This window comes from Hemitrygon akajei, chromosome 19 (genome assembly GCF_048418815.1).
Source record: "Hemitrygon akajei chromosome 19, sHemAka1.3, whole genome shotgun sequence".
NCBI lineage: Eukaryota > Metazoa > Chordata > Chondrichthyes > Myliobatiformes > Dasyatidae > Hemitrygon > Hemitrygon akajei.
The window spans coordinates 75,025,087-75,049,701 of NC_133142.1; the positions used below are offsets into that span (position 1 = coordinate 75,025,087).

The 24,615-nt window shown below is 41.5% G+C and overlaps 1 protein-coding gene across 1 annotated transcript in view; it reads left to right on the forward strand.

Annotated features, from left to right (window-relative positions):
- LOC140742081 (monocarboxylate transporter 5-like) overlaps positions 1-24,615 on the forward strand; it is a 155,208-nt gene that overhangs the window by 82,576 nt on the left and 48,017 nt on the right. Inside the window, exon 8 of the mRNA XM_073072903.1 lies at positions 5,680-5,812. Within this exon, the coding sequence (XP_072929004.1) occupies positions 5,680-5,812 (133 nt within the window). The remainder of the gene's footprint in view (positions 1-5,679; positions 5,813-24,615) is intronic.

The following is a 24,615-nucleotide window of genomic DNA, read 5'->3' on the forward strand; positions in this document are numbered from 1 at the left end:
TGAACAGCTGCCCTGGGTTTACTCTGGAGAATTGTAGACAGGGATACAGGTGAACAGCTGCCATGGGTTTACTCTGGAGATTTGTAGACAGGGATACAGGTGAACAGCTGCCCTGGGTTTACTCTGGAGATTTGTAGACAGGGATACAGGTGAACAGCTGCCATGGGTTTACTCTGGAGATTTGTAGACAGGGATACAGGTGAACAGCTGCCATGGGTTTACTCTGGAGATTTGTAGTCAGGGATACAGGTGAACAGCTGCCATGGGTTTACTCTGGAGATTTGTAGACAGGGATACAGGTGAACAGCTGCCATGGGTTTACTCTGGAGATTTGTAGTCATGGATACAGGTGAACAGCTGCCATGGGTTTACTCTGGAGATTTGTAGACAGGGATACAGGTGAACAGCTGCCCTGGGTTTACTCTGGAGATTTGTAGACAGGGATACAGGTGAACAGCTGCCATGGGTTTACTCTGGAGATTTGTAGACAGGGATACAGGTGAACAGCTGCCATGGGTTTACTCTGGAGATTTGTAGACAGGGATACAGGTGAACAGCTGCCATGGGTTTACTCTGGAGATTTGTAGACAGGGATACAGGTGAACAGCTGCCATGGGTTTACTCTGGAGATTTGTAGACAGGGATACAGGTGAACAGCTGCCCTGGGTTTACTCTGGAGATTTGTAGACAGGGATACAGGTGAACAGCTGCCATGGGTTTACTCTGGAGATTTGTAGACAGGGATACAGGTGAACAGCTGCCATGGGTTTACTCTGGAGATTTGTAGTCATGGATACAGGTGAACAGCTGCCATGGGTTTACTCTGGAGATTTGTAGACAGGGATACAGGTGAACAGCTGCCCTGGGTTTACTCTGGAGATTTGTAGACAGGGATACAGGTGAACAGCTGCCATGGGTTTACTCTGGAGATTTGTAGACAGGGATACAGGTGAACAGCTGCCCTGGGTTTACTCTGGAGATTTGTAGACAGGGATACAGGTGAACAGCTGCCATGGGTTTACTCTGGAGAATTGTAGACAGGGATACAGGTGAACAGCTGCCATGGGTTTACTCTGGAGATTTGTAGACAGGGATACAGGTGAACAGCTGCCCTGGGTTTACTCTGGAGATTTGTAGACAGGGATACAGGTGAACAGCTGCCCTGGGTTTACTCTGGAGATTTGTAGTCATGGATACAGGTGAACAGCTGCCATGGGTTTACTCTGGAGATTTGTAGACAGGGATACAGGTGAACAGCTGCCCTGGGTTTACTCTGGAGATTTGTAGACAGGGATACAGGTGAACAGCTGCCATGGGTTTACTCTGGAGATTTGTAGACAGGGATACAGGTGAACAGCTGCCCTGGGTTTACTCTGGAGATTTGTAGACAGGGATACAGGTGAACAGCTGCCATGGGTTTACTCTGGAGATTTGTAGACAGGGATACAGGTGAACAGCTGCCATGGGTTTACTCTGGAGATTTGTAGTCATGGATACAGGTGAACAGCTGCCATGGGTTTACTCTGGAGATTTGTAGACAGGGATACAGGTGAACAGCTGCCCTGGGTTTACTCTGGAGATTTGTAGACAGGGATACAGGTGAACAGCTGCCATGGGTTTACTCTGGAGATTTGTAGACAGGGATACAGGTGAACAGCTGCCCTGGGTTTACTCTGGAGATTTGTAGACAGGGATACAGGTGAACAGCTGCCCTGGGTTTACTCTGGAGATTTGTAGACAGGGATACAGGTGAACAGCTGCCATGGGTTTACTCTGGAGAATTGTAGACAGGGATACAGGTGAACAGCTGCCATGGGTTTACTCTGGAGAATTGTAGACAGGGATACAGGTGAACAGCTGCCATGGGTTTACTCTGGAGATTTGTAGACAGGGATACAGGTGAACAGCTGCCATGGGTTTACTCTGGAGATTTGTAGACAGGGATACAGGTGAACAGCTGCCATGGGTTTACTCTGGAGAATTGTAGACAGGGATACAGGTGAACAGCTGCCATGGGTTTACTCTGGAGAATTGTAGACAGGGATACAGGTGAACAGCTGCCATGGGTTTACTCTGGAGATTTGTAGACAGGGATACAGGTGAACAGCTGCCCTGGGTTTACTCTGGAGATTTGTAGACAGGGATACAGGTGAACAGCTGCCCTGGGTTTACTCTGGAGATTTGTAGACAGGGATACAGGTGAACAGCTGCCCTGGGTTTACTCTGGAGATTTGTAGACAGGGATACAGGTGAACAGCTGCCCTGGGTTTACTCTGGAGATTTGTAGACAGGGATACAGGTGAACAGCTGCCATGGGTTTACTCTGGAGATTTGTAGACAGGGATACAGGTGAACAGCTGCCATGGGTTTACTCTGGAGAATTGTAGACAGGGATACAGGTGAACAGCTGCCCTGGGTTTACTCTGGAGATTTGTAGACAGGGATACAGGTGAACAGCTGCCCTGGGTTTACTCTGGAGATTTGTAGACAGGGATACAGGTGAACAGCTGCCATGGGTTTACTCTGGAGATTTGTAGACAGGGATACAGGTGAACAGCTGCCATGGGTTTACTCTGGAGATTTGTAGACAGGGATACAGGTGAACAGCTGCCCTGGGTTTACTCTGGAGATTTGTAGACAGGGATACAGGTGAACAGCTGCCATGGGTTTACTCTGGAGAATTGTAGACAGGGATACAGGTGAACAGCTGCCATGGGTTTACTCTGGAGATTTGTAGACAGGGATACAGGTGAACAGCTGCCCTGGGTTTACTCTGGAGATTTGTAGACAGGGATACAGGTGAACAGCTGCCCTGGGTTTACTCTGGAGATTTGTAGTCATGGATACAGGTGAACAGCTGCCATGGGTTTACTCTGGAGATTTGTAGACAGGGATACAGGTGAACAGCTGCCCTGGGTTTACTCTGGAGATTTGTAGACAGGGATACAGGTGAACAGCTGCCATGGGTTTACTCTGGAGATTTGTAGACAGGGATACAGGTGAACAGCTGCCCTGGGTTTACTCTGGAGATTTGTAGACAGGGATACAGGTGAACAGCTGCCATGGGTTTACTCTGGAGATTTGTAGACAGGGATACAGGTGAACAGCTGCCATGGGTTTACTCTGGAGATTTGTAGTCATGGATACAGGTGAACAGCTGCCATGGGTTTACTCTGGAGATTTGTAGACAGGGATACAGGTGAACAGCTGCCCTGGGTTTACTCTGGAGATTTGTAGACAGGGATACAGGTGAACAGCTGCCATGGGTTTACTCTGGAGATTTGTAGACAGGGATACAGGTGAACAGCTGCCCTGGGTTTACTCTGGAGATTTGTAGACAGGGATACAGGTGAACAGCTGCCCTGGGTTTACTCTGGAGATTTGTAGACAGGGATACAGGTGAACAGCTGCCATGGGTTTACTCTGGAGAATTGTAGACAGGGATACAGGTGAACAGCTGCCATGGGTTTACTCTGGAGAATTGTAGACAGGGATACAGGTGAACAGCTGCCATGGGTTTACTCTGGAGATTTGTAGACAGGGATACAGGTGAACAGCTGCCATGGGTTTACTCTGGAGATTTGTAGACAGGGATACAGGTGAACAGCTGCCCTGGGTTTACTCTGGAGATTTGTAGACAGGGATACAGGTGAACAGCTGCCCTGGGTTTACTCTGGAGATTTGTAGACAGGGATACAGGTGAACAGCTGCCCTGGGTTTACTCTGGAGATTTGTAGACAGGGATACAGGTGAACAGCTGCCATGGGTTTACTCTGGAGATTTGTAGACAGGGATACAGGTGAACAGCTGCCATGGGTTTACTCTGGAGATTTGTAGTCATGGATACAGGTGAACAGCTGCCATGGGTTTACTCTGGAGATTTGTAGACAGGGATACAGGTGAACAGCTGCCCTGGGTTTACTCTGGAGATTTGTAGACAGGGATACAGGTGAACAGCTGCCATGGGTTTACTCTGGAGATTTGTAGACAGGGATACAGGTGAACAGCTGCCCTGGGTTTACTCTGGAGATTTGTAGACAGGGATACAGGTGAACAGCTGCCCTGGGTTTACTCTGGAGATTTGTAGACAGGGATACAGGTGAACAGCTGCCATGGGTTTACTCTGGAGAATTGTAGACAGGGATACAGGTGAACAGCTGCCATGGGTTTACTCTGGAGAATTGTAGACAGGGATACAGGTGAACAGCTGCCATGGGTTTACTCTGGAGATTTGTAGACAGGGATACAGGTGAACAGCTGCCATGGGTTTACTCTGGAGATTTGTAGACAGGGATACAGGTGAACAGCTGCCCTGGGTTTACTCTGGAGATTTGTAGACAGGGATACAGGTGAACAGCTGCCCTGGGTTTACTCTGGAGATTTGTAGACAGGGATACAGGTGAACAGCTGCCCTGGGTTTACTCTGGAGATTTGTAGACAGGGATACAGGTGAACAGCTGCCCTGGGTTTACTCTGGAGATTTGTAGACAGGGATACAGGTGAACAGCTGCCATGGGTTTACTCTGGAGATTTGTAGACAGGGATACAGGTGAACAGCTGCCATGGGTTTACTCTGGAGAATTGTAGACAGGGATACAGGTGAACAGCTGCCCTGGGTTTACTCTGGAGATTTGTAGACAGGGATACAGGTGAACAGCTGCCCTGGGTTTACTCTGGAGATTTGTAGACAGGGATACAGGTGAACAGCTGCCATGGGTTTACTCTGGAGATTTGTAGACAGGGATACAGGTGAACAGCTGCCATGGGTTTACTCTGGAGAATTGTAGACAGGGATACAGGTGAACAGCTGCCCTGGGTTTACTCTGGAGATTTGTAGACAGGGATACAGGTGAACAGCTGCCATGGGTTTACTCTGGAGATTTGTAGACAGGGATACAGGTGAACAGCTGCCATGGGTTTACTCTGGAGATTTGTAGACAGGGATACAGGTGAACAGCTGCCCTGGGTTTACTCTGGAGATTTGGCCCAATTTTAGGTAGCAAATCACCCTGGAGCACATGAACCTTGGAGAAGAGAAGTAACAACACTTTTCCGAGCAAAGTGTCATTTTCCATAGCTCTTACATAGACTGTTCTGTCCTGACCTCTGAGGTCTCCAGTTATCTCTGGCTGTGCTCTTCATTCCTCAATGTCCTCTTCTGCTTCATTCAGTTATTCCCTTAAGTTTAAGCTCTCTTTCCATTGTCCATCTCATTACCTCCTGGGTTAAGGTCTCTTTTCATTGTCCACCCCAATGGCTCTTGGGTTAAGGTCCCTTTCTGTTGTCCACCCTATTAGATCTTAGGTTAATCTCTCTTTCTGTTATCCACCCCAGTTTTGCATGATAGCAGCTTTGCAAAGTACCTTGGGACTTTAAAGGTGCAACATAAACACATTGTTGGCATTTGGATTATAATTCTAGGTAATTGACTGTGTAATTCTTAGGCATGTAGCATAACACCAATGCTCAATGGAGCAACACTAACACTAATGACAACTAAAAGCATTGTTGCACATGAAAGTGGCGTAGTGATGTGTCTTGTTATCATGACAACAGTCTGTGTGCTGGGGGTCCTTGATGTACAGCCCGGGTCATGATAGTTGCACGCTCCATGAAATGTTGCTTAGCAACGGGGAAGACATCAGATTAACATTTCTTTTTTCTTGTTGATTCTTGCAGATAAATATGTTGATCATGGGAATACTGAAATCATTTGGCATCTTATCTGTAGCACTACAGGAAACATTCAAGGCATCGATGGAACAGATCAGTTGGATTGGATCAATTATGTCATGTGTACGATTAACAGCAGGTAACATTAATATTCAAGGCATTGCTAAATATTGTAAAACAACACACAGATACGTAAACGACAGAATTATTTCTGCATGCACTTGCTGGCTACAAGACATTTTGATATTTTAATTTTTTAATTTAGAGATAGAACACAACATCAGGCCCTTCCAGCCCAATGAACTCACGTCACCCAATTGCACCCATGAGTCCAATTCACCTACTGACCTGTCCAGCCCTGGACTGTGGAAGGAAAGGGGAGCCCCTGGAGGAAACCCATACAGTCACAGGGAGAACATACAAACTCCTTACAGAGAGTGGCAGGAATTTAACCTGGGGCACTGGCGCTATAAAGCTATGCACTAATCACTATGCTACCGTGTCAGAAGTGAGACTCACTGAACTGGTCACATTAATACGGATGCACTGCTGCGTAGGCAATGTACATATGGTGCTAGAGTTGTAGAAAATAGCGTAGTACAGCACAGCAATGGACTCTTTGCCTCCCAGTATCTCTACTGAATGTGATGCCGAATCTCTAGTGCTGTGATCAGAGTCATTGAGTAATGCAGCACAGAAACAGGTTCTTCAGCCCATCTAGTCTGTGCAAAATGTTATTCTGCCTAGTTCCCTTGACCATTACCTACACCTTAGCTCTGTATGACTTCCACCCATGTACATACAAATTTCTCTTAAATGTTGGAATCAATCTCAAATCCGTTACTTTTGCTGGCAGTTTATTCCACACTCGCTCCACTCTCTGAGTGCAGAATATCCCTCTTCCGGTTTCTCTTAAACATTTCACCTTTCACCCTTACCCTACCTCAGTTCTCATAGAGTCATAGAAAAGTACAGCACAGAAACAGGCCCTTCGGCCCATCTATTCAATGCCAACCCATTAAAATCCTACTCCCACTGACTTGCATCAGGACCCTAGCCTTCCATCCCCTATCATCCATGTAACTTCACATTTAAACTTCTGGTTGCATTCCCACCTAACGTGTCTGCTTGCACTTACCCTGTCTATACCCCTCCTAATTTTGTAAACCTCTATCAAATCTTGTCAAATGCCTTGCTAAAGTCCATGTAGACAACATCCACTGCTTTGCTTTCACTCACTTTACTGGTAACTTCCTCGAAAAACTCTCTAAGATTGGTTAGATGTGACCATACACGAAGCCATGCTGACTATCCTTAATCAGTCCATGTCTATCCAGATTATATATCCAATCCTTTAGAGTACCTTCCAATAGCTTTCCCACTACTGATGTTAGATTCAGCAGCCTATAATTTCCTGGTTTATGTTTAGAGCCTTTTAAACAGTGGAACAACATTAGCTATCCTCCAATCGTCTGGCACCTCACCTGTTGTTAAGGATGATTTAAATATCACTGGTAGGGCTCATGCAGTTTCTGCACTTGACATTGACAAAGTCTGAGGAAGCACCTTCTCAGGTCTTGGAATTTATCCACCTAGATTTGCCCCAGGACAGCAAACACCTCCTCCTCTGTAATCTGGATAGGTTCCATGAAGTCAAAGCCACTTTGCCTCACTTCTATAGATTCTGTGTCGGTATCCTGAACAAATGCAGGCAAAATAATTATCTGAGATCTTCCCCATCTCTTTTGGCTCCACACGTGGATTACCATTCAGATCTTCCAGAGGATCAACTCTGTCCCTTTCAATCCTTTGCTCGTAACGTATCTGCAGAATCCCTTAGGGTTCTCCTTCACCTTGTCTGCTAGAGCAACCTCATGCCTTCTTTAAGCCCTCCTGATTTCCTTCTTAAGTGTTCCCTTACACTTCCTATACTCCATAAGCACCTCATTTGTTCCTACCTGCCTGTACTAGCTAGGTACCTCCTTTTTGTTTCTTAACCAAGGTCTCAATATTTCTTGAAAATCGATGTTCCCTATACTTGTTATCCTGACAGGCACATACAAGCTTTGTACTCTCAAAATTTAACCTTTGAAGGCCTTCCACTTACAAAGTACACTGTTTCTAGAAAATAGCCTGCCCTAACCTACACTCGTCTGATTATTTCTGATACCACCAAAATTGGCCTTTCTCCAATTTAGAATCTTAAACCACTGACCAGACCTATCTTTTTGTATATTTACTTTGAAGCTAATGAGATTGTGATCACCAGGTACAAAGTGTTCCCCTATACCCACGCCTCATTTCCTAATAAGAGATCATGTATCGCACACTCTCTCAATGGGACTTCTACATCTTGATTAAGGAAACTTTACTGAACACATTTGACAAACACTATCCCATCTAGTCTTTAAGAGTACAGGAGCCCCTGTCAATATGTGGAAAGTTAAAATCCCCAACTCTAACATCCTTATGTTTCTTGCAACAGTCTGCGATCTCTCTACAAATTTGTTCCCCTAACACCCTCCGACTGTTGGGCTATCTGTAATATAGCCCCATTAACACAGCAATACTTTTCTAATTTTTCAGATGCACCCACAGTGTCTCACTAGTCGCGATCTCCAATCTATCCTGACAGAGCACTGGCATGACTTTTTCCCTGACTAGTAACGCCACCCCTCCTCCTTTAATCCTTCCCACTCTGTCAGGTCTAAATCAACAGAACTCCAGAACACTGAGCTGCCAATCCTGCCCCTCCTACAACCAAGCCTCACTAATGGCGACAATATCATAACTCCAAGCCCTGAGCTCACCTGCCTTTCCAACAATACTTCTTGCATTGAAGTATATGCAGCTCAGCGCATTAGCCCCACCATGCTCAAGCTTTTGAATCCTGACTTTGTCTGAAGTCTTACCAACATCCGTCTCTACAATGTCGCCACTATCTGTTCTATTATCCTGAGCCATCAAATCTTCCCCACATATTAACACATTCATTTCCAGGACAGTCATGCCTGAAGTGGTGGTGGAAGCAGATAGTGGTGTTTAAGAGGTTGTTAGACGCATGAATATACAGAGAGATCATATCCCTCTAGTTCCCATCCCCCATTTAAACCCCGCCATGCATCACGAGCAAATCCCGCTGCTGGATATTAGTCTGCTTCATTCATGTGCAAACCATCTCTTCTGTACAGATCCCACCTTCCCTAGAAGAGAGCCCAATGATCCAGAAACCTGATGCCCTCCCTCCTGCACCAACTCCATAGCCACATATTAAACTGTATAATCTTCTTATTTCTGCCTCACTAGCACATGGTACAGGTAGCAGTCCTGAGATCACAACCCTGGAGGTCCTGCCCTTTAACTTTGCACCTAACTCTCTGAACCTCGTCACTCATCCTACCCATGTCATTTATACCTACAGTACATGGAACACGATCTTTGGCTGTTCATCCTCCCACTTAATAATGCTAAAGACTTGATCTAAGATGTCCTGGCACTCAGGAGGCAACATAACATTCGTGAATCTCATTTTCATCCACAGAAACTCCCTTTTGTTCCCCTAACTAATGAATCCCTTATCACCAAAGTCCACTTCCTGTCCCCCCCCCCCCCTTCCTTTCTGAATTGCAGAGTCAGGCTCTGTGCCAGAGACCTGACCCCTATGATGTTCCTCTGATAGGTCATACCCCCCCAACAGTGTTGAGGGGGGATAGCCACAGGGGTACTCACCCATCCTTAGTGGAAAGAGCTTGCTTGCATTTACATTGAGAGTTGGTGAGGCTAGAACAGAAGGTCATAGGTTAAGGTCCATATCCATATGATCCATATCCCTCTCTCTCCCTGCTTTCTTGCGTCTAACAACCTCTTAAACACCACTATCTGCTTCCACCACCACCACGGACATGACTGTCCTGGAAATGAATGTGTTAATATGTTGGGAACACTTGATGGCTCCGGGCCTGTTTAGAATTGGAGTTTAGAAGAATGGGGAGGGGTGGAATTTCATGGAAATCTACCGATTATTGTAAGGCCTAGATAGAGTGGATGTGGAGAGGGTGCTTTCTATAGTGGGAGATTCGAGAACTGGAGGGCACAGCTCAGATTAGAAAGACTTCCCCTTAGAACAGAGATAGATAAGGTGGAATTTCTTTAGGCAGAGGATGGGGAATCTGGATTTCATTGCCACAGATGGCTGCAGAGGCCAAGTCATTTCGTATATTTAAAGTGGAGGTTGATACGTTCTTGATTAGTAAGGGAGTCAAAGGTTGAGGGGAGACAAAATGAGCTCAAAACAAAACAAGCAGAATTAAATGATTTATTAAGAAGCAGGGCAGAATATATGACCCATATAACCAAACATAAGTATTATGCGGAAGACAGCAGACTGAGCCATCTTTTGGCACTAACGCTCAAACAACAGGAAACTAAAAGGTCTATACCAGCAATGGAGTAGTATCTTCAACAGAGGAAATAAACGAGACATTCAAGAATTACTTTAAAGAATTGCATACAAGTGCCTCAGTTCCTTCTGAGAATGACTTCACCGATTTTTTTAGTGGATTAGACCTCCCTACATTGTCATTCAAGGACACCAAAACTCTAGACTCTCCTATTACACTGGATGAGCTACTCAAAGCAGTCAAAGCTACAAATAAGGGCCGTACACCAGGTATAGAAGGCATACCTGTGGAACTTTACCTAGCACTTTGGGATATTCTTGGACCAGTATGGTTAGAAACATTAAATTATGCTATTGGAAATGGCGCTTTCCATAGAGATCTAAACACAGCCCTGATCACAGTTATACCCAAGCCCTGTAAGGACCCCCTTGGAGTGAGCCAGTCACTGTCCAATCTCTTTGATAAACGCTGACCTGAAGATATTTTCCAAAGTCTTAGCCAGTAGACTCGAGACAGTAGTTAGAAAAATAATTGACCCAGAACAAACGGGCTTTATCAAGGGGCGTCTTGCATTTGATAATATTCGCCGGCTCTTACACATACTGAGTGCAACACATAAAATCCCACCTGCCTGTGGCTTGCTGTTTCTTGATGCTGAAAAAGCGTTCGATCGTCTTGAATGGCCATATCTTTGGAGAGTACTTAAAGAATTTAAGTTTGGCGATAAATTTATCAATATGATTCAAACATTGTATACTAATCTTTCAGCCCAGGTATGTGTGGGAGGAGCTTTCTCAGAGTTATTTGTCATAGGACGAGGCACACGACAAGGGGATCCTCTGTCTCCTTTAATTTTTACTATATTTATTGAACCACTTTCACATTTAATTAGAAACGCTCCTTAGATCTCCCCTATTATAATAGGTACAACATCACATTTGATATCACTTTACGTGGATAACACGTTGGTTTTTATGGAAAATGTTCAACAAACTCTCCCCTATGTTTTAAAAACACTGGAGCAATTTGGATTTCTTTCAAGATACAAAGTTAATTTGTCAAAATCAGCACTGATGCTGATTAATACAGATAACAGTAAGGTGTCTCTCCCTCCCCAGATTAATGTTACAAAAGAGGTCCTCTACTTGGGTATTAAAATTAATACTTCCCTATCATCTGTGGCTAAAACAAATTACTCTTTGATTTTGAAAAAAATAGAAGAAGAAATTAATAGCTGGAGACACCTGCCAGCATCAGTTCCAGCCCGTATATCGGTCATTAAAATGAACATCTTACCCCACATTCATTTTATCAGCTCAATGATCCCACTTGCACCTCCAGCAGGATATTGGCAAAAACTGGACTCCTTACTACGATGCTATGTTTGGAACGGTAAACGACCCAATATAAAGTGGTCAGCTCTACAATTCAAAAAGTCGGATGGGGGATTGGCATGTCCAAATTTTAAACTGTATCACTGGGCATTTGTATTAAAAAGTCTTAGCTATTGGATGGAGGAAGATAAAGTTTCATCATGGAAAAATATAGAACAAGAGCTAATAGCACCAATAAGGTTGAAGGACTTTCTCCTTATAGGTTTGTCTACAAAAAATGTGATTTGTATTACGGTCCAATTTTAACCCATATACTACAAGTGTTTAGAGCAGCAGAAAAATTCCTAAAATTTAAAAATGTATGGTGCAGTTCATCTCCATTATGGAATAGTAATCATCTTCTATCTGGGGGGAAACCATTCACTAACAGAACGTGAGAGGATAAAGGTATTACTACTCTTCAAGATATTAATGGGGCAAGTACTATCCTTAGCTTTCAAGAACTGGTATCTTGATATAATATTGATAAACACTCTCTTTTCTTCTACGTTAGAGTACGATCAGCTTGTAAAGCCTACGTGGTTCCCTGGGGGTCAGATTAAAAGGACCATCCCATTTTAAGTTGGATACAGAGTGCTCCAAGACAGATAGTGTCATATATCTATGATAAATTAAACTCCCAGAAATCTATGCCCACATCAGGACTGAAAGCCTGGGATAGAGACGTATCTGAATTGGGACAAGACTTAAACTGGGTTGCAATTTGGGATAATGTTGCTGGTGCTTCAAAAAACCCGAATCATTGGTATATACACTGAAATTTTGTCATAGAGCACATCTAACACTGAGAAATAAACATCAAATGGGTCTGGTTCCTGACCCATATTGCTCATTTTGCCCCCATGGAACCGTTGGCTCTTTTATACAGGTTGTATGGGAATGTCCAGGGGTTTGTGGGGGAAGGTTATCAGTACTCTTACAGAACTAACGGGGGTACAATTACCAATGGACCCACTGTACATCTTCTAAATGATGACTCCCACCTTTCCCTTATGGAAAAAACATGCAAAACCTGGCTGGCAGGCCTGACTGCAGCTAAGACGATTGTAGTCCAGCGTTGGAAACCTCCCCATGATATTTCAAGTACTCACTGGCTTCAGAGCTTTTTGGACATTTCTTACCAGGAATTATCATCAGCAAGAGTAAATGATGCACGACCAAACACAACCTTAATGTGGACAAATTTGATATCTAACTTAAAAGATCTTCTGTTAAAATAGGAATGCTCTGTCTGTTTATGCACCACTATTCAGTTGCTGGGTGGAGGGGAGAGGGGTGGGGGGGGGGGGAGAGAGAGTGGGGGAGAGGAGGGGGTGGCGATGAGGGTTGGGGGGGTGGCTGAGTTAAACAGTCAAAATGTAATCGGCAGCTGGTTGTATTAAATGTAATTTGTTGGTATTACGGTAAATATTAGCGATTAAAAGAAAGTTGAGGGGAGACGACTGAGAAAGTTGAGAGGGAAAATACATCAACCATGATTGAATGGCCTAATTCTGCTCCGAAGTCTTTTGACCTTATGGCAGACTTTATGCATAAACAACTTGCCCCACGCATCTCCTTTGCACTTCCCCCCTCTTTCCTTAAATGCATGCCCTCTTCTCATTGCTGCCATCAAGGATGAGGTACAGGAGCTTGAAGACACACATTCAAAATTTCAGGAAAACAGAAATAGCTTCTTGATTTCTGAATGGATAATGAACCCAGTACTTTTTAAAATCCTCTGTTTTAGCACTACTCATTTAATTTATGTACAGTGCCTATAAAAAGTATTCAATACCCCTATTTCCACTTGGCATGATTAACTTATTATTATTTAATTATTTATGGTTTTATATTGCTATATTTCTACACTATTCTTGGTTGCTGTGGCTGTAACAAAACCCAATTTCCCTCAGGAACAATAAAGTATCTCTGTCTGTCTGTCTGAAAGCTTCCATGTTTTATTGTTTTATGACATTGAATCACAGTGAATTTAATTTGGCTTTTTTAATACTGATAAACAGAAAAAGATTCTTTCTGTCAAATTGAAAACAGATCTCTACAAAGTGATCTAAATTAACTACAGATATAAAACACAAAAGAATTGATTGCATAAGTACTCACTCCCTTCAAGCCAGTATTTAGTAAATGCCCCTTTGGCAGCAATTACAGCCTCGAGTCTGTGTGGATAGGTCTCTATCAGCTTTGCACATCTGGACACTGCAATTTTCCCCATTCTTCTTTACAAAACTGCTCAGGCTCTGTCAGATTGCATGGGGATTGTGAGTGAACAGCCCTTTTCAAGTCCAACCACACATTCTGAAATGGATTGAGGTCTGGACTCTGACTTGGCCACTCCAGGACATTAATTTTGTTGTTTTTCAGCCATTCCTGTGTAGCTTTGGCTTTATGCTTGGGGTCACTGTCTTGTTGGAGAACAAATGTTCTCCTAAGTTTCAGTTCTCTTGCAGACTGCATCAGGTTTTCCTCCAGGATTTCCCTGTATTTTGCTGCATTCATTTCACCCTCTACCTTCACAAGCCTTCCAGGACCTGCCGCAGTGAAGCATCCCCACAGTGTGATGCAGCCACCACCATGCTTCACAGTAGGGATGTGTGTTTTTGATAATATGTGGGGTTTGGCTAATGCCAAACATAGCATTTAGTCTGATGGCCAAAAAGTTTAGTTTTGGTTTCATCATATCATAGAACCTCCTTCCAGCTAATTTCAGAATCTCCCACATGCTTTCTGACAAACTCTAGCCGAGATTTCATGTGAGTTTTAGGAAGGATGTGGAAACCATAGAAAGGGTGCAGAGGAGATTTACAAGGATGTTGCCTGAATTGGGGAGCATGCCTTATGAGAATAGGTTGAGTGAACTTGGCCTTTTCTCCTTGGAGTGACGGAGGATGAGAGGTGACCTGATAGAGGTGTATAAGATGATGAGAGGCAGTGCTTGTGTGGATAGTCAGAGGATTTTTCCTGGGGCTGAAATGGCTAGCACAAGAGGGCACAGTTTTGTTTTCGCTCAGCGTAACAAAACTTTCCATTTCCAGCTACATTTACATTTACATCTCTTCCCCTCACAGATATCAGCTATCAGAAAGAACACTTCCATCAAAATATAGACATCACCACAACATCCTATACAAAAGCCCTTATTAGTATAGCAGACAGGTTTACATCTACATACTGCAGAGAAGATTGCCATGTTTTATGAAAACTATTTGTTTTTGAGTGTACTGTACATGTCAAAAAGTCCAGAGGAATGCATTCCATGATTAATTTACACTAACCAAAAAGTCCGGGGGCCTTATTGGATATCCAACAAAGTAAAATGTTCTTCCTCGCACAAAAAATCAGGATGTTAAGAAGTTTTTTCTGATGTGCATTAGTAATACAACTGCTGGGTAAGCCTAAGAGAAAAGACACTGGGTCCATTTCAAGCTCCATCTTTAGAATCTTTTCCATTTCACCCAAAATATCACTCCAGTATGCCTGAAGTTTGGGACAAGTCCAAAAACAGTGGGTGAAAGTTCCAGTATTTACTTTACATTTGGAACACATTGGAGAAACCCCCGTCTTAAATTTCAAGAGATGATCTGGAGTCAGATGGGCTCTATGCAGAATTTTGAGTGGCAATGCTTCAGTTCTATTGCAAACTGAAATCTTCTTTGCATTATCACAGATATCTTCCCATGTTTCAGCTGTAATTTCTACTCCCAGCTCTTCCTCCCAAACCCTTTCCAGCTGCTCAGCCTCTCCACAAGAACATTCCCTCAGGATGCTGTAAGAAGTACTAATGGAGACTTCACCCTTAGAACAAAACTCCCTCCTTTCTATGTCAGAATGATAGAAATCAATTAACAATAATGTTTTTTTTTTCTGTATATAATCTCTCATCTTAAAGAAATGAAGAAGATCCTTGTTGGATTATGTTAAATTTCTGTACTATTTGACTAAAAGACATCATCATTCCTTCATCAAACAAATCTCCTAAATGGAAAATACCCTTAGAAATCCAAAGTTTAAATCCATAATCCATTATGCCAGGCTGAAAATCTGGACTGTGGTTATTGGAGGGAAGGGTGATATTTTCGCTGCGTTGCCCTCAATTTGTCGCACCGCCCTCCAAGCCCCGACTGTATTAATTGTTATTGGATTGCGACAATATTCCTTACCTAGTTTCAGCTTATTGAGGAAGAGCAAATTAATAAGAGGGCATTTTGCTTGTGAAGCTTCAATGTCTAGCCAAATTGAGGAGGGTCCCTGCAAACCCAGTTAATCACACAAGATAAAAAGGAACTTAATTGATATTTTTTGATGTCTGGAAAATCCAGGCCCCCTAGACTACGGGAATCTGTAACTTAGACATTTTAATACAGGGTCTTTTTTTGTTCCAGGTGAAAGAAACAAACCAGCCACTTATTTTTTTTAAGTATATGTTGGGTAAAATGACTGGAATCATCCATATTGGGTAGAGCAGACAAGGAAGAATGTTCATTTTGAGCAAGGATATTCGGCCAAGCCAAGAAATGGGAAGAGTGCTCATCGCTCAAGATCCTGTTTGATTTTGTCAAATAACTGTGTAAAGTTAGCTTTCAACAATTGATCAAACATAGGTGTGATAAATATGCCTAAGTAAACAAAACCTGTCTGTGACCATTTAAAGGGGAAAACACCCAAGTGTCAGGTACCTGCTGCAGGTTCCCCAGAGGTATAGCCTCTGATTTAGTAAAGTTGATTTTATAACCTGAAAAGGCGCTAAATGAATTGATGCATTGTATAAGGTGGTTCACTAATATAGCAGGGTTTGATAAGAAAATTAGAGCATCGTCTGCATACAGTTTAATTTTATGTGACTTTAGTCCTATGTCTGGAGTAGATATTTTGGGGTCTCACCGAACAGCCTCAGCCAATGGCTCGATCACCAGTGTGAAAAGTAGTGGTGATAAAGGGCAGCCCTGCCGGCTTACCCTCAGAATACTAAAATTATCTGACCTAATACCATTAGAGAGAATCACAGCCAAAGAGTCATTGTAAAGAACCTTCACCCACTTAATAAAATTATTGCCCAAACCAAATTGTTCTGAAGTGAAAAAAAGATACGGCCATTCGACACGATCAAAGGCCTTTTCTGTATCTAAGGAAACCATCAGGTCGTCCACTGCCTGTTGCTGACATGCCTGAATCACATTAAATAATCTTCAGATATTGTTAGATAATCTACGGCCTTTTACAAAACCCGTTTGATCCTCTTTTATGATAAAAGGTAACACAGTTTCTAATTGCAACACTAAGGATTTAGATAAGATTTTAAAGTCAACATTTAACAATGAAATTGGCCTGTAGGAGGCACAATCTTCAGGGCTCTTTCTTAAGAATTAGGGAGATATTAACTTCTCATAATGATGGTGGGAGGAGACCACAATTAAATGCATGATTGAAGATGTTTAGCATAGGCTCTGATAATAACCCTGTGAACTCTTTATAGAATTCACTAGTGAGTCCATCAGGACCAGGGGCCTTCCCACGTTGGAGCTGTCTCACAACTTCCTGTATCTCATGGAGCATTGAGGAGGGACTCTTGTTCAGAAGAAATGCCTGGGAGATCTAAATTCCTGAAAAAACACTCCATCCTAGATTATCCATAATTACATTGCTCAGATTGATACAGTTTAGAATAAAAATTCTTAAACACAACATTAATCATTTCAGAATTACTAGTGAGGGCTCCTATCCCATCCTTAATTGAAGCAATAGTCTGAGAGGCATTTTTCTTTCTAGCTAAATAAGCCAAATACCTGCCTGGTTTTTCACCCTGTTCAAACAATCGTCGTTTAGCAAATGTCAATTTTCTTTTGGCTGCTTGTACAAGTAAAGAGTTTAGTGTATAGTGTAGGGCTGTGATATTCTGTAACTTGGCTGCAGAAGGCTTATTAATATAATCCTTTTCAGCTGCCGCAAGCCTTGCTTCCACTAGGCGCTGCTGTTCCGCAGCTTGTCGCTTCTTACTAGCGGAGTAGGAGATAATTAATCACCTTGCATAGGCCTTAGCGGTTTCCCAGAGCATCGATGGATGACTAGCTGATTTGGAATTAATAGATAGGAAAGTTTTGAATTTGGAAGTAAAGTGGTCTATAAATTTATTATCTTTTAGAATAAAAGGATTCAACCTCCAATGTCTAGATCGTGCTGAATTATCTTTGGGATAGACAGGAAAGAAAAGGAGGTGCAGTAGTATTGCTGGTTAGAGAGGAGATTAACACAATAGAAAGGAAGGACATTAGCATGGAGGATGTGGAATCAATATGGGTAGAGTTGCATAACACTAAGGGGCAGAAAATAGGGAATTGTGTACAGGCCACCTAACAGTAGTAGTGAGGTTGGGGATGGCATTAAACAGGAAATTAGAAATGCGTGCAATAAAAGAACAGTAGTTATAATGGGTGACTTCAATCTACATATTGATTGGGTGAACCAAATGTTAAGGGTGCTGAAGAAGAGGATTTCTTTTTTTTTTTTTTTAAACTTTTTTTATTGTTTTCAAATAGTTACAAAATAAAAGTGTATGAGAAAAAAAAATGTTACCCAGCCCCCCTCCCCTTAACCCCTCCCCCCTAACATCCCTAAAAAAAAAGAAAGAGAAAAAAAAAAGGAATGCCTGGATATTGGAAGATCCCCACACGCTCCACGGAGTTCGTAATAACTTTGGTGTATGCATTTATTTCTTTCCCCAAGTAACCAATTATTTCATCTTCGGAGCACCTATATATTTAATCCTGTCTTTTGTAAATAAGGGCGCCAAATTTTCAAAAATGTTTCATATTTATCTCTTAAATTGTAAGTGATTTTTTCAAGTGGAATACAGCCATAAATTTCGTTCTTCCAACGATCTATACTTAGATATGTATCCGATTTCCAAGTCACTGCAATAGCTTTTTTGGCTACTGCCAATGCAATTTTTATAAATTCTTTCTGATATTTATTCAATCTGGATATCGGTTTTATCCCTTCAATATTACCTAGTAAAAGTAATGTTGGGTTGTGTGGAAGTTGTATTCCAATGATTTGTTCCAGTAAAACTCTTAAATTTGTCCAAAAAGGTTGAATTTTGGAGCAAGACCAAGTAGAATGTAAAAAAGTACCAATTTCTTGGTTACATCGAAAACACTGATCAGATAGATTTGGGTTTAATTTGTTTATTTTTTGTGGTGTAATATATAGTTGATGTAAAAATTGTATTGCACTAATCTTAATCGAACGTTTATTGTATTTGTCATACTCTCAAGACATAGTCTTGACCAGTTTTTTTCTTCAATTTTGATATTCAAATCACTTTCCCATTTTTGTCTTGACTTATGGACTCCTTGTTTAATTGCCTGTTTTTGAATCAAATTATACATACAAGAGATAAATTTTTTAATCTTTCCTTTTTGAATTAAAGTTTCTATTTCATTGGGTTTCGGTAGTAACATTGTTTGACCTAGCTTTTCTCTTAAGTAAGCCCTTAGTTGAAAGTAACAAAAAAGAGTGTTGTTTGATACTTTATATTTATTCTTTAATTGATCAAATGACATTAATATACCTCCTTCAAAACAATCTCCTATATATCTAATCCCTTTTTGAAACCAATTATATAAAAGTTGATTATCCATTGTAAAAGGAATAAGTCTATTTTGGATTAAAGATCTCTTTGCTAATAAGGATTTCTTTGTCTCATCGTCAACATTTATCTTATTCCATAAATCAATCAAATGTTTTAATATAGGAGATTCTTTCTTTTCCCGTATCCATTTAGATTCCCATTTATATATAAAGTCTTCTGGTATGTTTTCTCCTATTTTATCTAGTTCTATTCTGATCCACGCCGGTTTGTCTTTCTCAAAAAAGGATGCAATAAATCTAAGTTGATTTGCTTTATAATAATTCTTAAAATTTGGAAGTTGTAACCCTCCTAGCTCAAATTTCCATGTCAATTTTTCCAACGATATTCTTGACATCTTACCTTTCCAAAGAAACTTCCTCACATATTTATTCAGCTCTTGAAAAAACTTCTGGGGTAATTGTATTGGTAGTGATTGAAATAAGTATTGTAATCTAGGGAATATATTCATTTTTATGGTATTTACTCTACCTACTAATGTTATTGGTAATACCATCCATTTATCAAGATCTTCTTGAATTTTTTTCAATAGTGGTAAATAATTTAATTTGTATATGTTTTTTATATCATTATCGACTCTTATACCTAAATATTTTATACCATTTGCCGGCCATCTAAACTGGGTTATTGATCGACATTGATTATAGTCTCCTTTAGTAAGAGGTAAAATTTCACTTTTGTCCCAGTTTATTTTGTAACCTGATACTTTCCCATATTCTTCTAATCTATAGGATAATTTACGCAACGATTGCAATGGGTTTGTTAGATAAAGTAGAACATCATCAGCAAATAAGTTGATCTTGTATTCTTCTTGGTTAACTCTAAAACCCTTAATATCTGGGTCCATTCTGATCAGTTCAGCTAATGGCTCTATCGCCAACACAAATAAAGCAGGTGATAATGGACAACCTTGCCTAGTTGACCTTGTTAACTGAAATGGTGTTGAAATTTGACCATTTGTCACTACTTTAGCTTTGGGATTAGTATTTAAGGTTTTAATCCATTTTATAAAGGATACTCCTAATCCGTATTTTTCCAATACCTTAAATAAAAAATCCCACTCCAATCTATCAAATGCTTTTTCTGCATCTAAAGCAACTGCCACGCTCATTTCCTCCCTCTTCTGTGCTAAATGAATTATACTAAATAAGCGAGTTACATTATCTGCTGATTGTCTATTTTTAATAAATCCTGTTTGATCCATATGTACTAATTTTGGTAAGCATTTAGATAATCTATTAGATAAGATTTTTGCTATTATTTTATAATCAGTATTTAATAAAGAAATCGGTCTATATGATGATGGCTTTAAAGGATCTCTATCTTTTTTTGGCAATACTATTAAAATGGCTGTCGAAAAGGATTCTGGAAGTTTATGCGTTCTTTCCGCTTGGCGTATTAACTCCATAAGAGGAGGAATTAATAAATCTTTAAACTTTTTATAGAATTCAGGCGGAAAACCATCTTCTCCTGGAGATTTATTACTTTGAAGTGATCCTAGGGCTTCTTCGACCTCTTTCAATGTAAAAGGCATATCTAATCCCTTCTGTTCTTCCGTATTTAATTTTGGAAGAGTTATTTGTGATAGAAACCTTTCTATCTTGACATTGTAGAAGAGGATTTCTTGGAATGTATGCAGGATGGTTTTCTGAACCAACATGTCGAGGAACCAACTGGAGAGCAGGCCATTCTAGATTGGGTATTAAGCAATGAGGAAGGGTTAGTTAGCAATCTTGTCGTGCGAGGCCCCTTGGGTAAGAGTGACCATAATATGGTGGAATTCTTCATTAAGATGGAGAGTGACATAGTTAATTCAGAAACAAAGGTTCTGAACTTAAAGAAGGGTAACTTTGAAAGTATGAGACCTGAATTAGCTAAGATAGACTTAAAGGGTTGACAGTGGATATGCAATGGCAAATATTTAAAGATTGCATGGATGAACTACAACAATTGTTCATCCCTGTTTGGCAAAAGAATAAACCAAGGAAGGTAGTGCACCTGTGGCTGACAAGGGAAATTAGGGATAGTATCAAGTCCAAAGAAGAAACATACAAATTAGCCAGAAAAAGCGGCACACCTGAGGACTGGGAGAAATTCAGAGTCCAGCAGAGGAGGACAAAGGGCTTAATTAGGAAAGGGAAAAAAGATTATGAGAGAAAGCTGGCAGGGAACATAAAAACTGACTGTAAAAGCTTTTATAGATATGTGAAAAGAAAAAGATTGGTTAAGACAAATGTAGGTCCCTTACAGTCAGAAACAGGTGAATTGATCATGGGGAACAAGGACATGGCAGACCAATTGAATAACTACTTTGGTTCTGTCTTCACTAAGGAGAACATAAATAATCTTCCGGAAATAGTAGGGGACTGAGGGTCTAGTGAGATGGAGGAACTGAGAGAAATACATGTTAGTAGGGAACTGGTGTTAGGCAAATTGAAGGGATTAAAGGCAGATAAATCCCCAGGGCCAGATGGTCTGCATCCCAGAGTGCTTAAGGAAGTAGCCCAAGAAATAGTAGATGCATTAGTGATAATTTTTCAAAACTCTTTAGATTCTGGATTAGTTCCTGAGGATTGGAGGGTGGCTAATGTAACCCCACTTTTTAAAAAAGGACGGAGAGAGAAACCAGGGAATTATAGACCAGTTAGCCTGACATCAGTGGTGGGGAAAATGCTAAGAGTCAGTTATCAAAGATGTGATAACAGCACATTTGGAAAGTGGTGAAATCATCGGACAAAGTCAACATGGATTTGTGAAAGGAAAATCATGTCTGACGAATCTTATAGAAATTTTTTGAAGATGTAACTAGTGGAGTGGATAGGGGAGAGCCAGTGGATGTGGTATATTTAGATTTTCAAAAGGCTTTTGACAAGGTCCCACACAGGAGATTAGTGTGCAAACTTAAAGCACACGGTATTGGGGGTATGGTATTGATGTGGATAGAGAAATGGTTGGCAGACAGGAAGCAAAGAGTGGGAATAAACGGGACCTTTTCAGAATGGCAGGCAGTGACTAGTGGGGTACCGCAAGGCTCAGTGCTGGGATCCCAGTTGTTTACAGTATATATTAATGATTTAGATGAGGGAATTAAATGTAGCATCTCCAAGTTTGCGGATGACATGAAGCTGGGCCGCGGTGTTAGCTGTGAGGTGGATGCTAAGAGGATGCAGGGTGACTTGAATAGGTTAGGTGAGTGGGAAAATTCATGGCAGATGCAATTTAATGTGGATAAATGTGAGGTTATCCACTTTGGTGGCAAGAAAAGATTATTATCTGAACGGTGGCCGATTAGGAAAAGGGGAGATGCAACGAGACCTGGGTGTCATTGTACACCAGTCATTGAAGGTGGGCATGCAGGTACAGCAGGCGGTGAAAAAGGCAAATGGTATGTTCATAGCAAGAGGATTCAAGTACAGGAGCAGGGAGGTTCTACTGCAGTTGTACAAGGCCTTGGTGAGACCACAGCTGGAGTATTGTGTGCAGTTTTGGTCCCCTAATCTGAGGAAAGACATTCTTGTCATAGAGGGAGTACAAAGAAGGTTCACCAGATTGATTCCTGGGATGGCAGGACTTTCATATGAAGAAAGACTGGATCGATTAGGCTTATAGGCTTATGACACGGCCATAGTGGGGTGTGTCAGGAATGGACAGGAGGAGGAGTATAGGAAACTGATACAGGACTTTGTGATATGGTGCAACTCAAACTACCTGCGTCTCAATATCACCAAGACCAAGGAGATGGTGGTGGACTTTAGGAGGTCTAGGCCTCATATGGAGCCAGTGATCATTAATGGAGAACGTGTGGAGCAGGTTAAGACCTACAAGTATCTGGGAGTACAGTTAGACGAGAAGCTTGACTGAACTGCCAACACAGATGCCTTGTGCAGGAAGGCACAGAGTCGAATGTACTTCCTAAGAAGGTTGGCGTCATTCAATGTCTGCAGTGAGATGCTGAAGATGTTCTATAGGTTAGTTGTGGAGAGCGCCCTCTTCTTTGTGGTGGCGTGTTGGGGAGGAAGCATTAAGAAGAGGGACGCCTCACGTCTTAATAAGCTAGTAAGGAAGGCGGGCTCTGTCGTGGGCAAAGGACTGGAGAGTTTAACATCGGTAGCTGAGCGAAGGGCGCTGAGTAGGCTACGGTCAATTATGGATAACTCTGAACATCCTCTACATAGCACCATCCAGAGACAGAGAAGCAGTTTCAGTGACAGGTTACTATCAATGAAATGCTCCTCAGACAGGATGAAGAGGTCAATACTCCCCAATGCCATTAGGCTTTACAATTCTACCTCCAGGACTTAAGAACTTTTTAAAAGCTATTAATGCTTTTTGAGACGGTGATTTAGATGCATATCATATTTTTTTTTTTTACTGAGTTAAGTATTGTATGTAATTAGTTTTGCTACAGCAAGTGTATGGGACATTGGAAAAAAAGTTGAATTTCCCCATGGGGATGAATAAAGTATCTATCTATCTATCTATCTATCTATCTATCTATACTCACTGGAATTTAGAAGATTGAGGGGGGATCTTATTGGAATGTATAAAATTCTAAAGGGATTGGACAAGCTAGATGCAGGAAGATTGTTCCCAATGTTGGGGAAGTCCAGAATGAGGGGTCACAGTTTAAGGATAAAGGGGAAGCCTTTTAGGACCGAGATGAGGAAAATCTTCTTCACACAGAGAGTGGTGAATCTGTGGAATTCTCTGCCACAGGAAACAGTTGAGGCCAGTTCATTGGCTATATTTAAGAGGGAGTTAGATATGGCACTTGTGGCTAAAGGGATCAGAGGGTATGGGGAGAAAGCAGGTACAGGGTTCTGAGTTGGATGATCAGCCATGATCATACTGAATAGTGGTGCAGGCTCGAAGGGCTGAATGGCCTACTCCTGCACCTATTCTCTATGTTTCTATGCTTAATATTGAAATATACTGCTGCATGGTCAGAAATAGCGATATTCCCAATTGTGCAGGATACAACTAAGTCTAGGAGCGTTTTGGGGGTTAGAAAAAAGTCTATTCTGGTGTAAACCTTGTGTGAGTTAGAAAAATATGTGAAGTCTTTGTCTGAGGGATGTAACAATCTCCAGACATCCACAAGTCTCAGTTCTCCACATAAGCCCATGGATTGTTTGGAAAGTGAGGAGGGCAACTGGGGACCACTAGGCACTCTGTCCATTAATGGGTTCATGAGACAATTAAACTCCCCACCTACAATAATGGTTTGTATTGAAAAGCTTGTGAATTTGGAAAAAGCATCTATTAGGAATTTGAGAGGATGAGCTGGAGGGCAGTAAACATTGAGAATACCATATTCCTCTCCATATATTGGAACATTAACAATTACAATCTCCCATACTTATCCTTAATGCAGTCTAATAACTTAAAAGGTATGTTCTTCTGAATTAAAATGGCCACCCTCTACTCCTGGTATTAAAAGATGAAAGATAGTTGATCAAATCCACTCTTGCACTTTTAGATGTCTTTATCATTAAATGTGTCT